Genomic DNA, 19821 nt, shown 5'->3' on the forward strand with positions numbered 1-19821 from the left:
TCTTAGTTATTTCTTGTCTTCTGCTAGCTTTTGAATTTGTTTGCACTTCCTTCTCTAGATGTTAGGGTGTCAATTTTAGATCTTTCCAGCTTTCTGTTGTGGGCATTTAGTGCTATAAATTTCCCTCTGAACATTGCTTTAGCTGTGTCCCAGAGATTGTGGTACGTTGTGTCTTTGTTCTCATTGGTTTCAAAGAACTTATTTATTTCTGCCTTATTTTCGTTATTTATCCAGTAAATAAATTCAGGAGCAGGTTGTTCCGTTTCCATGTAGTTGTGCGTTTTTGAGTGAGTTTCTTAATCCTGAGTTCTAATTTGATTGCAATATGGTCTGTGAGCCTGTTTGTTATGATTTCCATTCATTTGTGTTTGCTGAGGAGTGTTTTACTTCCAATTATGTGGTCAATTTTAGAATAAGTGAGTGCTATGTGGTGCTGAGAAGAATGTATATTCTATTGATTTGGGGTGGAGAGTTCTGTAGATGTCTATTAGGTATGCTTGTTCCAGAACTGAGTTTCAGTCCTGAATATCCTTGTTAATTTTCTGTCTCATCAATCTGATATTGACAGTGAGGTGTTAAAGTCTCCCACTGTTATTGTGTCAGAGTCTAAGTCTCTCTGTAGGTCTAGAAGAACTTGCTTTATGAATCTGGGTGTGCCTGTATTGGGTGCATATATATTTAGGATAGTTAGCTCTTCTAGTTGAATTGATCCCTTTACCATTATGTAATGCCCTCTTTGTCTCTTTTGATTTTTCTTGGTTTAAAGTGTGTTTTATCAGAGGCTAGGATTGCAACCCCTGCTTTTTTTTGCTTTCCATTTGCTTGGTAAATCTTCCTTCATCCTATTATTTTGAGCGTATCTGTGTCTTTGCATGTGAGATGGGTCTCCTGAATACGGCACATCGATGGGTCTTGACTCTTTATCCAATTTGCCAGTCTGTGTCTTTTAATTAGGGCATTTAGCCCATTTACATTTAAGGTTAATATTGTTATGTGTGAATTTGATCTTGTTATTATGATGCTAGCTGGTTATTTTGCCTGTTAGTTGATGCAGTTTCTTCATGGAGTCGATGGTGTCTACATTTTGGTATGTTTTTGCAGTGGCTGGTACTGGTTTTTCCTTTCCATATTTAGTGTTTCCTTCAGGAGCTCTTGTAAGGCAGGCATGGTGGTGACAGAATCTCTCAGCATTTGCTTGTCTGTAAAGAAATTTATTTCTCCTTCACTTATGAAGCTTTGTTTGGCTGCATATGAAATTCTGAGTTGAAAATTCTTTTCTTTAGGCATGTTGAATATTGGCCCCTTCTCTCTTCTGGGTTGTGGGTTTATGCAGAGAGATCTGCTCTTAGTCTGATGGGCTTCCCTTTGTGGGTAACCCAACTTTTCTCTCTAGCTGCTCTTCGCATTTTTTCCTTCATTTCAACCTTGCTGAATCTGACAATTATGTGTCTTGGTGTTGCTCTTCTCGAGGAGTATCTTGGTGATGTTCTCTGTATTTCCTGAATTTGAATGTTGGCTTGTCTTGCTATGTTGGGGAAATTCTCCCAGATAGTATCCTGAAGAGTGTTTTCCAACTTGGTTCCATTTTCTCTGTCATTTTCATGTACACCAATCAAACATAGCTTGGTCTTTTCATGTAGTCCCATATTTCTTTGAGGCTTTGCCTATTTTTTTAAATTCTTTTTTCTCTAATCTCATCTTCATGCTTATTTCATTAAGTTGATCTTCAATCTCTGATATCCTTTCTTCTGCCTGATGGATTTGGCTATTGATACTTGTGTATTTTTCATGAAGTTCTCATGCTGTGTTTTTCAGCTCCATCAGGTCATTTATTTTCTTCTCTGAACTGGTTATTCTAGTTATCAATTCCTGTAACCTTTTATCAAGGTTCTTAGCTTCCTTGCTTTGGGTTGGAACATGCTGCTTAGTTCAGAGGAGTTATTACCCACCTTTTGAAGCCTACTTCTGTCCGTTCATCAAACTCATTCTCAGTGCAGTTTTGTTCCCTTTCTGGCGAGGAGTTGTGATCCTTTGGAGGAAAAGAGGTGTTCTGGTTTTTCAGCCTTTTTGCACTATTTTTTCCTCATCTTCGTCGATTTGTCTACCTTTGATCTTTGATGTTGGTGATCTTCAGATGGGGATTTTGTGTGGATTTTTTTTGTTGATGCTATTCCTTTCTGTTTGTTAGTTTTCCTTCTAACAGTCAGGCCCCGCTGCTACAGCTCTACTGGAGTTTGCTGGAGGTCCACTCCAGACCCTGTTTGCCTGGTTATCACAAGTGGAGACTGCAGAACAGCAAAGATTGGTGCCTGTTCCTTGCTCTGGAAGTTTCGTCTCAGAGGGGCACCTGGCAGATGCCAGCTGGAGCTCTCCTGTATGAGGTGTCTGTTGACCCCTGCTGGGAGGTGTCTCCAGTCAGGAGGGACAGGGGACAGGGACCCACTTGAGGAGGCAGTCTATCCCTTAGCAGGGCTCGGGAGCTGTACTGGGAGACATGCTGCTTTCTTCAGAGCCACAGGCAGAACGTTTAAGTCTGCTGAAACTGCACCCACAGCTGCCTCTTCCCCCAGGTGCTCTGTCCCAGGCAGACGGGCGTTTTATCTATAAGCCCCTGACTGGGGCTGCTGCCTTTCTTTCAGAGATGCCCTACTCAGAGAGGAAGAATCTAGAGAGGCAATCTGGCCACCGTGGCTTTGCCGAGCTATGGTGGGCTTCGCCCAGTTCGAACTTCTGAAGGCTTTGTTTACACTGTGAGGGAAAAACCACCTACTTATGCCTCAGTAATAGTGGATGCCCCTTCCCCAACCAAGCTTGAGTATCCCAGGTTGACTTCAGACTGCTGGCAGTGAGAATTTCAAGCCAGTGGATGTTAGCTTGCTGGTCTCCATGGGAGTGGGATCCGCTGAGCTAAACCACTTGGCTCCCTGGCTTTTAGCCCCATTTTCAGGGGAGTGAACAGTTCTGTCTCTCTGGCATTCCAGGCACTGCTGGGGTGTAGAAAAAACTCCTGCAGCTAGCTCGGAGTCTGCCCAAATGGCTGCCCAGTTTTGTGCTTGAAACCCAGGGCCCTGGTTGTGTAGGCACCCGAGGGAATCTCCTGGTCTGTGGGTTGTGAAGACCATGGGAAAAGTGTAGTATCTGGGCCAGAATGCACCATTCCTCACAGCGCAGTCCCTGTCATCTTCCCTTGGCTAAGGGGAGGGATTACCCAACCCTTTGAGCTTCCCTGGTGAGGTGATGCCCCATCCTGCTTTGGCTTACCCTCTGTGGGCTATACCCACTGTCTAACCAGTCCCAGTGAGATGAGCCGGGTATCTCAGTTGGAAATGTGGAAATCACCCGCCTTCTGCATTGATCTTGCTGAGAGCTGCAGACCAGAGCTGTTCCTATTTGGCCATCTTAGCAGCCACCCATCATTTAGATTTTTACAGTGTTTATTTATTTATTTAAATGTAGTGACCAAGTGCAAAAGGAAGTGGCTACAAAAACTAGGAAACCATTTTTAAAAGTCAGGGGAGAGCTCTGGGTTGATATTGACACCAAAGAATATGCAGGAGGTGGTGTGACAGCCCCACATGCCACAGCCTTTGTGCAGCCAGAAGCCTAGGACAGGAGGGCAGGTGCAGTGTGCTGCTGGCTGGAGTGAGTGTTTCCTCCCAAAGTGCTTGCTGACTCCAGGAAGCACCCTGTGCACTTGTGCTTTAGTGTCTGCCTGTACCAACTTGGCCATATACTGCCTTCCTCATCTGCTACACAGGGGTAACACGTGTCTCTCAGACCTATTAGGAAGAATTAAAGTGGCATCACATGTCATGCGCCTGACACAGGGTCTTACCTGTTTTATGCGGCTTCTGTCAGCCTGCAGTCCTGGAAGAGAAGCCTCTCTCCAAATCCACTGCTCCCAGGTGTCCATCCAACAGAAGCAATGCAGGACATCATAGTAACATTGGCCTCACATGGGTGTGCATGTCAGGAATGGAGTCCCCAGGACCTCTGAGTCCTCAGAGTTCTCCTCCTGATTCTTGCCCAAGGGGAGCACACTGCAGCAGGGATTGAGCAGGGTGTCCAGAGCCCTGGGTGCTGGCACAGTGCTCCTGTTCTTTGAGTAGGTAATTTCGGGCATGTTGGCTTCCCTTGATTACCTTTTACCTGATGCCTGAAGTGATGATTAGTCCTGCTCAAAATGCATCAGTGTCATCTACCATAAGCCAGGCATAATTCCAGGGGACAGGATGTGGCCCTCTGCTGTCTTGGAGGACATGGTTGGCTAGGAGTAGAGAGAGATAGACCCAGAAACCAACACAAGACAGAGCAACACAAGACAGATCCATGTTCTGATGGTAGCCCAGGTGCTGTGGGAACAGGGAGGAAGAGCACAGGGTCTGCTGGGAGTGGGGAGACTCATACACTGGTAACACACACAAGACAGAGCGAGTGCGTATCCTGATGGGAGCCCAGGTGCTATGGGGGCACAGAGGAGGGTGTGCTTAAAATGGGAGGGAGAATTAGGGACCAGTAATTCTTTTGTAGATGGAAAGTCTTTTGGACTTGGTGGAACATTTTGAAGAGAAGCATTCCAAGGCAAGATGAGGCATGCAAACCCAGGGATGGGGTTTAGACCATGTGGGACGTGCTCAGGGTTGAGAAGTATCTGAGCTGGAATAAAGGACCTGGGCAGGCAGATGTTGGGACATAAGAAAGTGGGGTTTAAGGAGGAAGAGTTTGGATCTGCTGGTTCAAAGTGTTTGGGCCAAGCTCAGGAAAAAGGATGGCAACACCCCATGTTTCTTTATTTACTTTTGCATTCATTTGCTTCTTCCTTCAGCAAACATTTATTCATTGTTTACTGTGTGACAAGCACTAACCTGGGTGCTGAGGAAAGAAAGATGAGTAAGACAGGGTTTCCTTCCTCAGGGAAATCATAGTCTGGTGGAGGAGATAAGTAACAATGGAGTGTGATGCAGATAGCAATTTGCTGCTACTCCAAGAACAGTTATGCAGGTGAGTGGTTACGCTTGGAGGAAGAGGATATAAGAGAGGCTTTTAAAAATGTGCCTTTTGAGCTGAGTTTGAAGGATAAATGGAGTAGGAGCTTGCCAGAGGGACCTCAAAAGCCATCCAGGGACAGCTGCCAACAGGACAAAGCCCAGAAGTGTCACTGAGGAGCACGCTGAGGACGCAGTAACATCTGGTTTGAGTGGATCCTAGGTGGGAAGTGTAACTAGGGAGAAAAAACTGGAGAGATGGAATGGAGTAAAGCTGGGAGTTTGGACTTCATCCTAAAGTCTCTGTGACAGTGGTGAAGATGTTCAAGCTGGGAGGTTAGGAAGGTAAATAGCAGGATGCAGAGGGCTGGAGAGGCCCTGGGAAGATGTGAGGAGGACTTGTTATGAGACCTTTTGTGGTCCAGAAGAAGGATCAGGAGGAAATGAGTGGGGTGGGCTCACTAAGGCTGACCGGTGAGTGAATGAGAGTGTGGGTAACTCCAATGTTTTGGGTTTGAGAGGCTGGTGCCAATCGTAAGACAGAACAATCAGGAGAGGTAGATTTCAGGAGGAAGATGATGGGCTTATTCTGAATATGTGTGAGATTACCGCAGGACACCTGAGGTGCTTTCCCACACTCTATCCCCACCTTGACGTCTTTCCGAAGCTCCTGATCCCTTCAGTGCTGGCCTGGCCCCTCCACTGTCATCTCTCAGCCTGAGCAGATTGCAGCCCCTTGAATGGCCAGGCTGTGTTCTGCATCTTGCTGTTTCCAAGTGGAACAGCTTTTCCCTTGTCTCAACTTTTGTCTGGCCAGCTGCTGCTGATTCTTCTGGGCTCACTCAGATGGAAGGCTTTGCAGAAGGCTTTCCTGGTGGTCTCGACCACCACCAGGGAGGGCTCATCCAGATCTGTCGGTAGCCGTGTGCTCATCCCATCTGATTGTGGTGGTGTGCGTTCATGACACCTCCTCCACTGCTGTGACGCCTGTCCTGCAGGGCAGGTGGCATCTGTGTCTGCTGTGCCTGGCCTAGATGGAAAGTGAGGCATGAGCCAACATCACAGGAGCAAATCCAGGTGGCATATCTACCAGAGATCTGGAAACTCCAAAAGACCAAGTGAAAGGCACCAAAGACAAATATGAACATGAGGATCCTGCATCTTCCTCCACTCTCGTGTCTGCTGGTGAAGCACAGCATGCTTTAGAGACACGTGTTCAGTTATGGAGGCCCATGCTGTTGGCTTGGTCTCGTGTGTGGAGAGGAATAGAAAGGGAGAAGGAATGCACAGGCCCAGGGAGGAAGGGTGTGAAGCTTGGTGGCCCATGTTCACAGAGGAGGTAGCCTGGTCTGAACACCTGCTTCCCTTCATTTTTCTAAGCTTCTGGGCCAGCTTTGGCCACGTCCCTAAGGGAAAGCTCTCCATAGGCTGAGAGCACACCAGTGAGGCAGTTCCACGAATTGGTCTCAGAGGGCTATGACCCCTAGAAACAGCTTGCAAATGTGCATGTGTGGGAGATATGCCTCATTCTGGGGAGATACCCCAAGAGCTTTTGCTCAGCTTTTTAAAGATGCCTGTGGCCATGAAGAGGCTGAGAACCACTGCTATAAGGATCCAGTCTTACTTTTTTCCCTACATTAAATCCTAGGAGGAATAATAATATAAAAGATAGGGAAGAAGACCTAGATCCATACTTGCTCAAAACTACATCCTCCAGTTTCCCAGAGCACCCACACAGAACATAGAACCCAGTTCCAAACCACTCTCATAAAGCCGAAGGCTGTAGAGCTGCAGAGCCAGATGGACACTTGGAAATCACTGTGATTTCCGGGTCATGTCTGGGGCAATCAGGAAGGCACACAGAGCTTATCAGTGGCAGCGTTGGAACATGACACAGCTCCCTTCTCATTCATTGATTCTCTTTTTACTACTTGCCTTATCTCCCAAAACCTACATTTTAATAATTCAAAACTTTTTTCTTTTTCTGAGGTAGGGTCTGGATCTGTTGCCCAAGCTAGAGTGCAATAGCATGATCTCAGCTCACTGCAGCCTCGGCCTCCTGGGCTCAAACCATCCTCCTACCTCAGCCTCCCAGCCAAGTAACTGGGACTTCAGGTGCATATCACCATGCCCGGCTAATTTTTTTTGTTTTGTTTTTTTGAAGAGAGAGATTTTCACCATGCTGTCCAGGCTGGTCTCGAACTCTTGAACTCAAGCCACCTGCCTGTTTGGGCTTCCTAAAGTGCTGAGATTACAGGTGTGAGCCACTGTGCCTGGCTTCAGACCTTTTTCCATCTCAAATGTAGTTGCCAAACAGGAAACCATTTTTTCTTTGGATGTTTAGGTTTCTGGGGAGAGAAACTTTTCCCTCTAATTGCCTCTCTAACCACCGTAATACCTGGTAGAAGATGAATCTGTTGCTTACTTCTGAATAGTTCTTTATAACTTAACCACATTGACACCCATGAGCTGCTGGTTTACTTTACAGGGGAACACTGAGACTCAGAGATGAGATGACTTGCTTGCTGCTTCCTGCCACCCACTTCAAAGCTCTCCCCACCATTTCTCAGCCTGGGCATTCAGACATGCACATTCTGGAATGCTCACAGCAGGGAACCAATAGGCAGTGTACCTGGCTTGCTGCTGTCTGTTTTGTGGGGGTGAAACTGATCACCCTGCTAATCACAGCCCAGATATAGATATACCAGCTCTAGATATAATAGAGTCTGATTTCTAAGCAATCTGCAAAGTGAGTTTTTAATCACCATTTTATAGACGGAGACACTAAATCAGAAAGGGAAAATGCTCAAGGCCACAAGGTAGTGAACTCCCAAACTAGACAAACCTCAGGTCTGCCCAATTCCTCTTCCTGTGTTTTCTCCATACCATCTCACTACATGGGGCTGTGAACTTCCCCGCCTGCCTCCCTGGGGCAGTCCTGGCCTCCTCTCACCCCTGCCCCTTCCCTTCTTTCTCTGTCTTAGGAGTGCCAGCTTCTCGCAGGGCTCCAGGGCCCCATTCCCCTTGAGGAGAAGCACAGCCGTGCAAAATCTTGCCCAGCACAGTGAATGCAGTGTCGATGGAGTCAGCGGTCACATCCATGGCTTCCATAGCCTTTCCAAGCCGAGCCAGCACAATACAGAATTCAGAGGCAGCACCTGCAGAACCCCCTGGAGCCTGGCCTCCCATGGCCACACCAGAGGCAGCCTCACAGGCTCTGAGGCAGATAATGAGGGTGTGTACCCCTTCAAGGCACCCAGAAGCACCCTGTGCCAGGAGTTTGGGGGCCACCTGGTGAACAACAGTGGTGTTCCGGCCATCCCACTCTCAGCGCACCAGATCCCTAGGACAGTCACGTTAGACAAGAACCTCTGTGCCACAGCCATGGCCACTCCTGGGCCTATTGGCTCCCTTCCTCTGCCCAAGGCAAGTCAGGCAGAAGCATGTCAGTGGGGCAGCCCTCAGCAGAGACCTTCAGTCAGTGAAAGCAGCAGGTGGTCCATTGACGCTGCCATCCCCAGGCGGAATACCCTTCCTGCAATAGACAACAGCCGATGTTGCCAAGGTCAGTATGAGCCCTCACCGAGAAATAGAGGGAGAGGGGAGGTGGCACCGGGTTCTCAGTGGTTAGCTAGTCCTTGGTCTCCCATGGCCAAGGGAGACTTGGGAGCCACTCAGGTCACTGATAGTCAAGTTCATCTCCTGTCTGGACCTTGAGACCGCTGGGTACCCCAGCACTGGAGGCTGTTAGTAGACACCCACAGTGGCAAGACTGTGGCAGACTCAGCCTCTACTAAGGGAGACAGAACATTCTTCGTTGCAGTACAGCACATTATGGGTTTGGAATTCTTTTTTTTTTTGAGACGGAGTCTTGCTTGTCGCCAGGGCTGGAGTGCAGTGGCCAGATCTCAGCTCACTGCAAGCTCGGCCTCCCGGGTTTACACCATTCTTCTGCCTCAGCCTCCCGAGTAGCTGGGACTACAGGCGCCCACCACCTCGCCCAGCTAGTTTTTTTGTGTTTTTTAGTAGAGACGGGGTTTCACTGTGTTAGCCAGGATGGTCTCGATCTCCTGACCTCGTGATCCGCCCGCCTCGGCCTCCCAAAGTGCTGGGATTACAGGCTTGAGCCACCATGCCCGGCTGGGTTTGAAATTCTAAATAATCGTGTATGTATGTGTAAATCAAAGCAAAGACTTAAAATAGAAATTGAGGAGATCAGTCCAAACTAGAGCCAAACCAGTGTGGACTCACAGTTGAAACAAAACGAGATCTTCAAAATATTTTCCAACCTATATTTGGATCTCTTTGTTTGAAGTCTAAACTTGTATTTGAAATACCTAGATTTTTTTGTCATTTGTTTTCCACTGAGAATATTTTATATCTGCATATAACCTCCTCTCCTCAATGAAAAGAAATAGATCAATAGTAACTCCTTTCCTTTTACATCCATTCTTACATCTTGCAGAGCCTTTGTTTGTTCTTCCCGTTATGAGGGAGTTTGGCGGGGCAAAGCCTTGTTTTCTCTGTTTTATATGAGGCCCGTGGTACTTAGGCTTATTCAGGGTTGCAAGTCAGAAGTGGCAAAGATGAACCTCATGCTGAGGTCCTGGATCCTGGGTTAGAACTCTTTGCAGTCTTTTCAGTGTTTCAGCAATTTGAGCAAGGCCCTTGTGCTGTGAAATTGAAATGATAGAGACATATATAAAACAGGTTTGCTGTTCAGAGCTCACATTTATGTACACAATGAAATGAAACCGATATGCAGAAGTCAGTACAAGCCCTCTTTACTGTTCCTGGAGGTGGCAGGTGGGTGAAGGGGATGGGTGGTGGGTGCCATAGGAGTTGAAGGAGAAGTGTATCCTGTGGGTAGATGTCTAGGAGAGACACTCTGTGGGTAACACTGGAGCTGGACCTGGAAACCCAGGAGGAGTTGTGGTAGGGAGCAAGGATGTGTTAGAGGTAACACCTTGTCATTTGGGGTGGAGAGTCGTGTCCTCTGGAGCGTCAGTGAGACCCTGAGCAGCACTGGGGAGGGTGTGGGAGGCATCAACACATGGATCAGCTGTGATACATGCGGATCTCCTTCCTCTGTCATAGCTTCCTCCTGCAAGTACCCCCGGCATGGTGGAGGGAATGCCGGCCGGCCTGCTGAGTCCATGCATGAGGGAGTCAGTTCTTTCCTGGTGAGTATGACTGAACCAGGGGTCCCCAGGCTGGCTCAGGGAGGTAAAGGTCACACTCCAGGGAACTAAAAGCACATCCCCCAAAGGGTGACAGCATCTCCCTCCTAGGAGCCTGCCTGGGTTCTTGCCTCAGTTCAGAATCATAGGTTCAGTTTTTGGATAAGTGAGATACAGGTATCCAGGTCTGGAAGAAAGTGAGTACTTTTTTTTTTTTTTTTTTTTTTTTTTTGAGACGGAGTCTCACGCTGTTGCCCAGGCTGGAGTGCAGTGGCGCGATCTCGGCTCACTGCAAGCTCCGCCTCCCGGGTTCCCGCCATTCTCCTGCCTCAGCCTCCTGAGTAGCTGGGACTACAGGCGCCCGCCACTGCGCCCGGCTAATTTTTTGTATTTTTAGTAGAGACGGGGTTTCACTGTGGTCTCGATCTCCTGACCTTGTGATCCGCCCGCCTCGGCCTCCCAAAGTGCTGGGATTACAGGCTTGAGCCACCGCGCCCGGCTTTTTTTTTTTTTTTTTTTTTGAGACAGAGTCGCTCTGCCGCCCAGGCTGGAGTGCAGTGGCCGGATCTCAGCTCACTGCAAGCTCCGCCTCCCGGGTTCACGCCATTCTCCTGCCTCAGCCTCCCGAGTAGCTGGGACTACAGGCGCCCGCCACCGCGCCCGGCTAGTTTTTTGTATTTTTTAGTAGAGACGGGGTTTCACCGGGTTAGCCAGGATGGTCTCGATCTCCTGACCTCATGATCCGCCCGTCTCGGCCTCCCAAAGTGCTGGGATTACAGGCTTGAGCCACCGCGCCCGGCCGAAAGTGAGTACTTAAGTAGATAGGATCACAAGGCTCACCAGCCCTGTGGGTAGCAGAGGGTACAGAATGCTGGGGTTTTGGGTGCTCTAAGCAGGTGCTCTAACCCATGAGGTCCCCTGGAGCAGGAGTGCTTCCCTGTGAGCCTTTGGTATGGGTAGGCAGAGGCGACAGGCTACCGGGGTGGTGGGTGATCTGATTCAGCAACCTTATCCAGGAGATCCTCTGGAGAAGGGGTGCTTCCATGTGAGCCTCAAGGCAAGGGCAGTACTCAGAGTCAGGTGAGGTGGATGGATTCCAGGCTGCCACCTGGAAAGGGTAACCACAGTTGTCCAAGGTGTCAGACAAGCAACAAAGCCTGGCTTCAGGCCCCTTATAAAGATGGTGGGAATTAGGTAACCAAGGCAGAGGGTAGATGGGGCAGGAGCTGGAGGAAGGCTGTACCTAGGTCTGCTGCATTGCACAACTCTGTGGCAGCTCTGACTGCAGCTTGATGGTCACCCACAAGTCTGAGTGAGCCCCAAGCTCCCTGTACCTCCCTGATACCTTGTCTGTTAATCACAGCCGTTGGGGGAGAGGAATCTCCTTGTCTGCAGAAGTGCACCTCGCCCCACACCTCACCTTCCAGAGCCAAGACATCTGATATGATCCTTGCCTTGATCAGGGCCTAAGATGCTGACTTGCCTGAAGGGGTGGCCTGCCCCTCCACACCTGTGGGCGTTTCTCGTTAGGTGGAATGAGAGACTTGAGAAAAGAAATGAGACACAGAGACAAAGAAAAAATGGGCCCAGGGGACCCGTGCTCAGCATACAGAGGACCCACGCCAGCACTGGTCTCTTGAGTTCCCTCCGTATTTATTGATCTTTATCTCTACCATTATCTTTACCTTTACCAAATAGGATCATAGGAGGGAGAAGGTCAGCAGAAAGACATGTGAATGAAGATCTCTGTGACATGAATAAGTTTAAGGAAAAGTGCTGTGCCTTGATAAGCATATGCAAACATCTCCATAAACCTTTTTAGTACATAAAGAGCAGCTAGCACATCCCACCTTCAGTCCTGAGGTGGTTTTCTCCTATCTCAGTAAATAGAACATACAATCGGGTTTTACACTGAGATGTTCCATTGCCCAGGGACGGACAGGAGACAGATGCCTTTCTCTATCTCAACTGCCCAGAGGCCTTCTTTCCTCTTATACTAATCCTCCTCAGCACAGACCCTTCATGGGTGTTGGACGATCAGGTCTTTCCCTTCCCACAAGGCCATATTTCAGACTATCACATGGGGAGAAACCTTGGACAATTCCTAGCTTTCCTAGGCAGAGGTCCCTGCAACTTTCCGCAGTGTATGTGTCCCTGGGTACTTGAGATTAAGAGAATGGTGATGACTTTTCACAAGCGTACTGCCTTCAGGCACTTGTTAAACAAAGCACACCCTGCACTGCCCCAAATCCATTAAACCTTGAGTCACCACAGCACATGTCTCTGGCAAGGACAGCGTTGGGGGTAGGGTTACAGGTAAATAGCATCTCAAATACAGAACAAAATGGAGTCTCTTATGTCTGCTTCTTTCTACACAGACACAGTAACAGTCTGATCTCTCTTTCTTTTCCCCACACCCGCCAGTGCTGAGTCAGGACTTGAGGTGGATGGTGGGTCTTGAGGCCACACCTGCATGGTGCACGGCCTGTGCTGCCTTCTGCCTGGGTCCAGCATCCAGAAACCAGAGTGGACCCAACCACTAAAGATATTTTATCCTATAGATTTGTCACAAATTGTAGTTGGACCCCATGGGGTCCTGAGAGCTAGAAGGGCCCAGACATCTCATTTTTTCCTGCCTCTACCTTGATTTCAGAGTCTTTCCAGGGTCACTCTGATAGCTTCAATGTGTAGCCCTCCCCATGTAATGAAGGCTTATAATTGTATGCTGCCCTGGCATCCACATTGAATGCAGGTTTAACTTTCTCAGAACAGAGGCAGAGGACTTAGTCATCCCGATGGTTTCCAGTTCTACATCACACCCATGTGGCTTCAGTCAGTGGCCAGAGATAGGAACTTAGACTCACCTCCCCCAGCCAGCAGACTGGGCTCGCCACTGTCTTGCTGCTCCCTTTAAATGGATCATCCAGGCATTTACTCCAACCTCAATTAAGTGATCCACACCCCATTCCGCAAGATACACTGCCAGTTGCCACCCTCTTTCCTGTTGCTCTCTTTGTCTGTGCTCCCTGACCTCCCAGGGCCTGTAAGAACTGAAAACTCTTCCACTTTTACGTGTGACTGTGTCATGGAAGCTGCTCCAAAGTCTGACCCCTGAGGCTGCCCAGAGGGGCCCCATGCATGGGGTTCCTGGCTGGAGCTCTTCTGTCTGGGCCTCTGGTGGCTGCTGAAGACGGCAGCCCCCAGCCAAGGTGATCAAGAGTTTCGTTCAGAACACCCAATCATGACTCTTTTTGGCCTTGTCTAGAAATTCTCATTCCTATCTTGTTCTTGCTGGTGATAGCTGTGTTTCTTTCACTTTCCCCTTCCTAGCCAGGAAAAGCACTCGTGGGCCTGTCGGACAGCATTGCTTCTGAGGACAGCTGTGTGCCCATGAACCCAGGCTTCCCTACCCTGGTGGCTGTGGAGCAAGCAGGCAGTGATTCTCAGGGTGTCTGCACCGCTGTGGGCTCATGTCCTGTTTGCTTTGACCTGCTTGGCTTCCCACTCACGGAGCTTTCTGTGCACCAAGACGTCAGCCAGGGACATGAGGTCCAGCTGCCCCCTGTCAACCGCAGCCTCAAGCCTAACCGGAAAGGTAAGTCTTTCCCCATTCTATCTCTTGACAATGTCCAGGGATTCTTCATTCGCTTAGGGGTCAGGTGGATCCTGGATGTGGAACGTCTGACTTTGGCAAGTTATATGAGTTCTCTGAGCCTCTCTCTGTGAAATGAAGATAGTAACTCCTACTTCCTGGGTTTGTTTGGAAGGAGAGTGTCTGGGACAGTGGCCCTGGCTCACAGCAGGTGTCCAGTGAAGTTTGGTCTGTGCCCTCCACGTGTAGACCAGGAAGAAGAGCTAGAGTTCAGGTTCCAGGCTGCTATGACCTCACCTTGTGGCCTTGGCCCAGCACAGGGTTCAAGGAAGGAGTGGGATACCTGGGTGGGGATCATTCTGGCCACAGGGAACCAGACCTGGCTGATGTCTGAAGGTTCTTTTCCTGCTCCAGCAAATCCAACACCATCCAACCTGAGAAACAACAGGGTCATCAGTGAGCTCTCCTTCAAGCCACCTGTCACAGAGTCCTGGTCTGGGACCAGGTGAGTGTCTGTCAGTGGAAACAGGAGCTTGGTTCGGGTTGGTGGAGTGAGTGGGATGGCCATTGGCTTGTGGTCAGGAAACTGGATGCTGATGTTGACCTGGACATAGCTGATCTTGACTGTGTCTCATGAGGGGTGGCGGCCTTCTCATCTGTAAAGGGGGAATAATGATCCCTGCCCCGTCAGTTCTTGATCTGGTAACAGTGTGAGGTCTGGATGCTTCAAGTCAGGGCCAGCTGGAGGCTGGAGCCCTGACAGAAGCCCTGAGCCCCACGCAGGATGTACTCCTTGCCTTCTTATAGAGTCTGATTTCTAAGCAACCTGCAAAATGAGTTTTTAATCACCATTTTATAGATGGAGATACTGATTCAGAAAGGGAAAATGCTCAAGGCCACAAGGTAGTGAACTCCCAAACTAGACAAACCTCAGGTCTGCCCAATTCCTCTTCCTGTGTTTTCTCCATACCATCTCACTACATGGGGCTGTGAACTTCCCCGTCTGCCTCCCTGGGGCACTCCTCTCACCCCTGCCCCTTCCCTTCTTTCTCTGTCTTAGGAGTGCCAGCTTCTCGCAGGGCTCCAGGGCCCCATTCCCCATGAGGAGAAGCACAGCTGTGCAAAATCTTGCCCAGCACAGTGAATGCAGTGTCGATGGAGTCAGTGGTCACATCCATGGCTTCCATAGCCTTTCCAAGCCGAGCCAGCACAATACAGAATTCAGAGGCAGCACCTGCAGAACCCCCTGGAGCCTGGCCTCCCATGGCCACACCAGAGGCAGCCTCACAGGCTCTGAGGCAGATAATGAGGGTGTGTACCCCTTCAAGGCACCCAGAAGCACCCTGTGCCAGGAGTTTGGGGGCCACCTGGTGAACAACAGTGGTGTTCCGGCCATCCCACTCTCAGCGCACCAGATCCCTAGGACAGTCACGTTAGACAAGAACCTCTGTGCCACGGCCATGGCCACTCCTGGGCCTATTGGCTCCCTTCCCCTGCCCAAGGCAAGTCAGGCAGAAGCATGTCAGTGGGGCAGCCCTCAGCAGAGACCTTCAGTCAGTGAAAGCAGCAGGTGGTCCATTGACGCTGCCATCCCCAGGCGGAATACCCTTCCTGCAATAGACAACAGCCGATGTTGCCAAGGTCAGTATGAGCCCTCACCGAGAAATAGAGGGAGAGGGGAGGTGGCACCGGGTTCTCAGTGGTTAGCTAGTCCTTGGTCTCCCATGGCCAAGGGAGACTTGGGAGCCACTCAGGTCACTGATAGTCAAGTTCATCTCCTGTCTGGACCTTGAGACCGCTGTGTCCCCCAGCACTGGAGGCTGTTAGTAGACAACCACAGTGGCAAGACTGTGGCAGACTCAGCCTCTACTAAGGGAGACAGAACATTCTTCGTTGCAGTACAGCACATTATGGGTTTGGAATTCTAAATAATCGTGTATGTATGTGTAAATCAAAGCAAAGACTTAAAATAGAAATTGAGGAGATCAGTCCAAACTAGAGCCAAACCAGTGTGGACTCACAGTTGAAACAAAACGAGATCTTCAAAATATTTTCCAACCTATATTTGGATCTCTTTGAAGTCTAAACTTGTATTTGAAATACCTAGATTTTTTTGTCATTTGTTTTCCACTGAGAGTATTTTATATCTGCATATAACCTCTTCTCCTCAATGAAAAGAAATAGATCAATAGTAACTCCTTTCCTTTTGCATCCATTCTTACATCTTGCAGAGCCTTTGTTTGTTCTTCCCGTTATGAGGGAGTTTGGTGGGGCAAAGCCTTGTTTTCTCTGTTTTATATGAGGCCCGTGGTACTTAGGCTTATTCAGGGTTGCAAGTCAGAAGTGGCAAAGATGAACCTCATGCTGAGGTCCTGGATCCTGGGTTAGAACTCTTTGCAGTCTTTTCAGTGTTTCAGCAATTTGAGCAAGGCCCTTGTGCTGTGAAATTGAAATGATAGAGACATATATAAAACAGGTTTGCTGTTCAGAGCTCACATTTATGTACACAATGAAATGAAACCGATATGCAGAAGTCAGTACAAGCCCTCTTTACTGTTCCTGGAGGTGGCAGGTGGGTGAAGAGGATGGGTGGTGGGTGCCATAGGAGTTGAAGGAGAAGTGTGTCCTGTGGGTAGATGTCTAGGAGAGACACTCTGTGGGTAACACTGGAGCTGGACCTGGAAACTCAGGAGGAGTTGTGGTAGGGAGCAAGGATGTGTTAGAGGTAACACCTTGTCATTTGGGGTGGAGAGTCGTGTCCTCTGGAGCGTCAGTGAGACCCTGAGCAGCACTGGGGAGGGTGTGGGAGGCATCAACACATGGATCAGCTGTGATACATGCGGATCTCCTTCCTCTGTCATAGCTTCCTCCTGCAAGTACCCCCGGCATGGTGGAGGGAATGCCGGCTGGCCTGCTGAGTCCATGCATGAGGGAGTCAGTTCTTTCCTGGTGAGTATGACTGAACCAGGGGTCCCCAGGCTGGCTCAGGGAGGTAAAGGTCACACTCCAGGGAACTAAAAGCACATCCCCCAAAGGGTGACAGCATCTCCCTCCTAGGAGCCTGCCTGGGTTCTTGCCTCAGTTCAGAATCATAGGTTCAGTTTTTGGATAAGTGAGATACAGGTATCCAGGTCTGGAAGAAAGTGAGTACTTAAGTAGATGGGATCACAAGGCTCACCAGCCCTGTGGGTAGCAGAGGGTGCAGAATGCTGGGGTTCTGGGTGCTCTAAGCAGGTGCTCTAACCCATGAGGTCCCCTGGAGCAGGAGTGCTTCCCTGTGAGCCTTTGGTATGGGTAGGCGGAGGGGACAGGCTACCGGGGTGGTGGGTGATGTGATTCAGCAACCTTATCCAGGAGATCCTCTGGAGAAGGGGTGCTTCCATGTGAGCCTCAAGGGAAGGGCAGTACTCAGAGTCAGGTGAGGTGGATGGATTCCAGGCTGCCACCTGGAAAGGGTAACCACAGTTGTCCAAGGTGTCAGACAAGCAACAAAGCCTGGCTTCAGGCCCCTTATAAAGATGGTGGGAATTAGGTAACCAAGGCAGAGGGCAGATGGGGCAGGAGCTGGAGGAAGGCTGTACCTAGGTCTGCTGCATTGCACAACTCTGTGGCAGCTCTGACTGCAGCTTGATGGTCACCCACAAGCCTGAGTGAGCCCCAAGCTCCCTGTACCTCCCTGATACCTTGTCTGCTAATCACAGCCGTTGGGGGAGAGGAATCTCCTTGTCTGCTGAAGTGCACCTCGCCCCACACCTCACCTTCCAGGGCCAAGACATCTGATATGGTCCTTGCCTTGATCAGGGCCTGAGATGCTGACCTGCCTGAAGGGGTGGCCTGCCCCTCCACACCTTTGGGCGTTTCTCCTTGGGTGGAATGAGAGACTTGAGGAAAGAAATGAGACACAGAGACAAAGGAAAAGTGGGCCCAGGGGACCCACGCCAGCACCTGTCTCTGAGTTCCCTCAGTATTTATTGATCATTATCTTTACCATCTTGGAAAAGGGGAAGTGGCAGGACAAATAGGAATATAGGAGGGAGAAGGTCAGCAGAAAGACATGTGAATGAAGATCTCTGTGACGTGAATAAGTTTAAGGAAAAGTGCTGTGCCTTGATATGCATATGCAAACATCTCCATAAACCTTTTTAGTGCATAAAGAGCCGCACTGCAGCACGTCCCACCTTCAGTCCTAAGGCGGTTTTCTCCTATCTCAGTAAATAGAACATGCAGTCAGGTTTTACAGTGAGGCGTTCCATTGCCCAGGAACGGACAGGAGACAGATGCCTTTCTCTATCTCAACTGCCCAGAGGCCTTCTTTCCTCTTATACTAATCCTCCTCAGCACAGACCCTTCATGGGTGTTGGACGATCAGGTCTTTCCCTTCCCACAAGGCCATATTTCAGACTATCACATGGGGAGAAACCTTGGACAATTCCTAGCTTTCCCAGGCAGAGGTCCCTGCAACTTTCCGCAGTGTATGTGTCCCTGGGTACTTGAGATTAAGAGAATGGTGATGACTTTTCACAAGCGTACTGCCTTCAGGCACTTTTTGAACAAAGCACATCCTGCACTGTCCCAAATCCATTAAACCTTGAGTCACCACAGCACATGTCTCTGGCAAGGACAGAGTTAGGGGTAGGGTTACAGGTTAATAGTATCTCAAATACAGAACAAAATGGAGTCTCTTATGTCTACTTCTTTCTACACAGACACAGTAACAGTCTGATCTCTCTTTCTTTTCCCCACACCCGCCAGTGCTGAGTCAGGACTTGAGGTGGATGGTGGGTCTTGAGGCCACACCTGCATGGTGCATAGCCTGTGCTGCCTTCTGCTTGGGTCCAGCATCCAGAAACCAGAGTGGACCCAGCCACTAAAGATATTTTATCCTATAGATTTGTCACAAATTGTAGTTGGACCCCATGGGGTCCTGAGAGCTAGAAGGGCCCAGACATCTCATTTTTTCTTGCCTCTACTCTGATTTCAGAGTCTTTCCAGGGTCACTCTGATAGCTTCAATGTGTAGCCCTCCCCATGTAATGAAGGCTTATAATTGTATGCTGCCCTGGCATCCACATTGAATGCAGGTTTAACTTTCTCAGAACAGAGGCAGAGAACTTAGTCACCCCGACGGTTTTCAGTTCTACATCACACCCATGTGGCTTCAGTCAGTGGCCAGAGATAGGAACTTAGACTCACCTCCCCCAGCCAGCAGACTGGGCTCGCCACTGTCTTGCTGCTCCCTTTAAATGGATCATCCAGGCATTTACTCCAACCTTAATTAAGTGATCCACACCCCATTCCGCAAGATACACTGCCAGTTGCCACCCTCTTTCCTGTTGCTCTCTTTGTCTGTGCTCCCTGACCTCCCAGGGCCTGTAAGAACTGAAAACTCTTCCACTTTTACGTGTGACTGTGTCATGGAAGCTGCTCCAAAGTCTGACCCCTGAGGCTGCCCAGAGGGGCCCCATGCATGGGGTTCCTGGCTGGAGCTCTTCTGTCTGGGCCTCTGGTGGCTGCTGAAGACGGCAGCCCCCAGCCAAGGTGATCAAGAGTTTCGTTCAGAACACCCAATCATGACTCTTTTTGGCCTTGTCTAGAAATTCTCATTCCTATCTTGTTCTTGCTGGTGATAGCTGTGTTTCTTTCACTTTCCCCTTCCTAGCCAGGAAAAGCACTCGTGGGCCTGTCGGACAGCATTGCTTCTGAGGACAGCTGTGTGCCCATGAACCCAGGCTTCCCTACCCTTGTGGCTGTGGAGCAAGCAAGCAGCGATTCTCAGGGTGTCTGCACCGCTGTGGGCTCATGTCCTGTTTGCTTTAGCCTGCTTGGCTTCCCACTCATGGAGCTTTCTGTGCACCAAGATGTCAGCCAGGGACATGAGGTCCAGCTGCCCCCTGTCAACCGCAGCCTCAAGCCTAACCGGAAAGGTAAGTCTTTCCCCATTCTATCTCTTGACAATGTCCAGGGATTCTTCATTCGCTTAGGGGTCAGGTGGATCCTGGATGTGGAACGTCTGACTTTGGCAAGTCATGTGAATTCTCTGAGCCTCAGTTTTCTTCTCTGTGAAA

At 49.4% G+C, this 19821-nt stretch overlaps 1 protein-coding gene across 1 annotated transcript in view; it reads left to right on the forward strand.

The window, feature by feature from the left end:
• Window positions 1-19821, forward strand: part of GAB4 (GRB2 associated binding protein family member 4) — a 58513-nt gene that overhangs the window by 32664 nt on the left and 6028 nt on the right. Inside the window, exons 5-11 of the mRNA XM_028828027.2 lie at window positions 7970-8550; window positions 10083-10168; window positions 13496-13760; window positions 14172-14262; window positions 14818-15398; window positions 16621-16706; window positions 19416-19680. Of these exons, the coding sequence (XP_028683860.2) occupies window positions 7970-8550; window positions 10083-10168; window positions 13496-13760; window positions 14172-14262; window positions 14818-15398; window positions 16621-16706; window positions 19416-19680 (1955 nt within the window). The remainder of the gene's footprint in view (window positions 1-7969; window positions 8551-10082; window positions 10169-13495; window positions 13761-14171; window positions 14263-14817; window positions 15399-16620; window positions 16707-19415; window positions 19681-19821) is intronic.

The sequence above is a fragment of the Macaca mulatta genome, chromosome 10 (genome assembly GCF_049350105.2).
Source record: "Macaca mulatta isolate MMU2019108-1 chromosome 10, T2T-MMU8v2.0, whole genome shotgun sequence".
Classification (NCBI taxonomy): Eukaryota; Metazoa; Chordata; class Mammalia; order Primates; family Cercopithecidae; genus Macaca; species Macaca mulatta.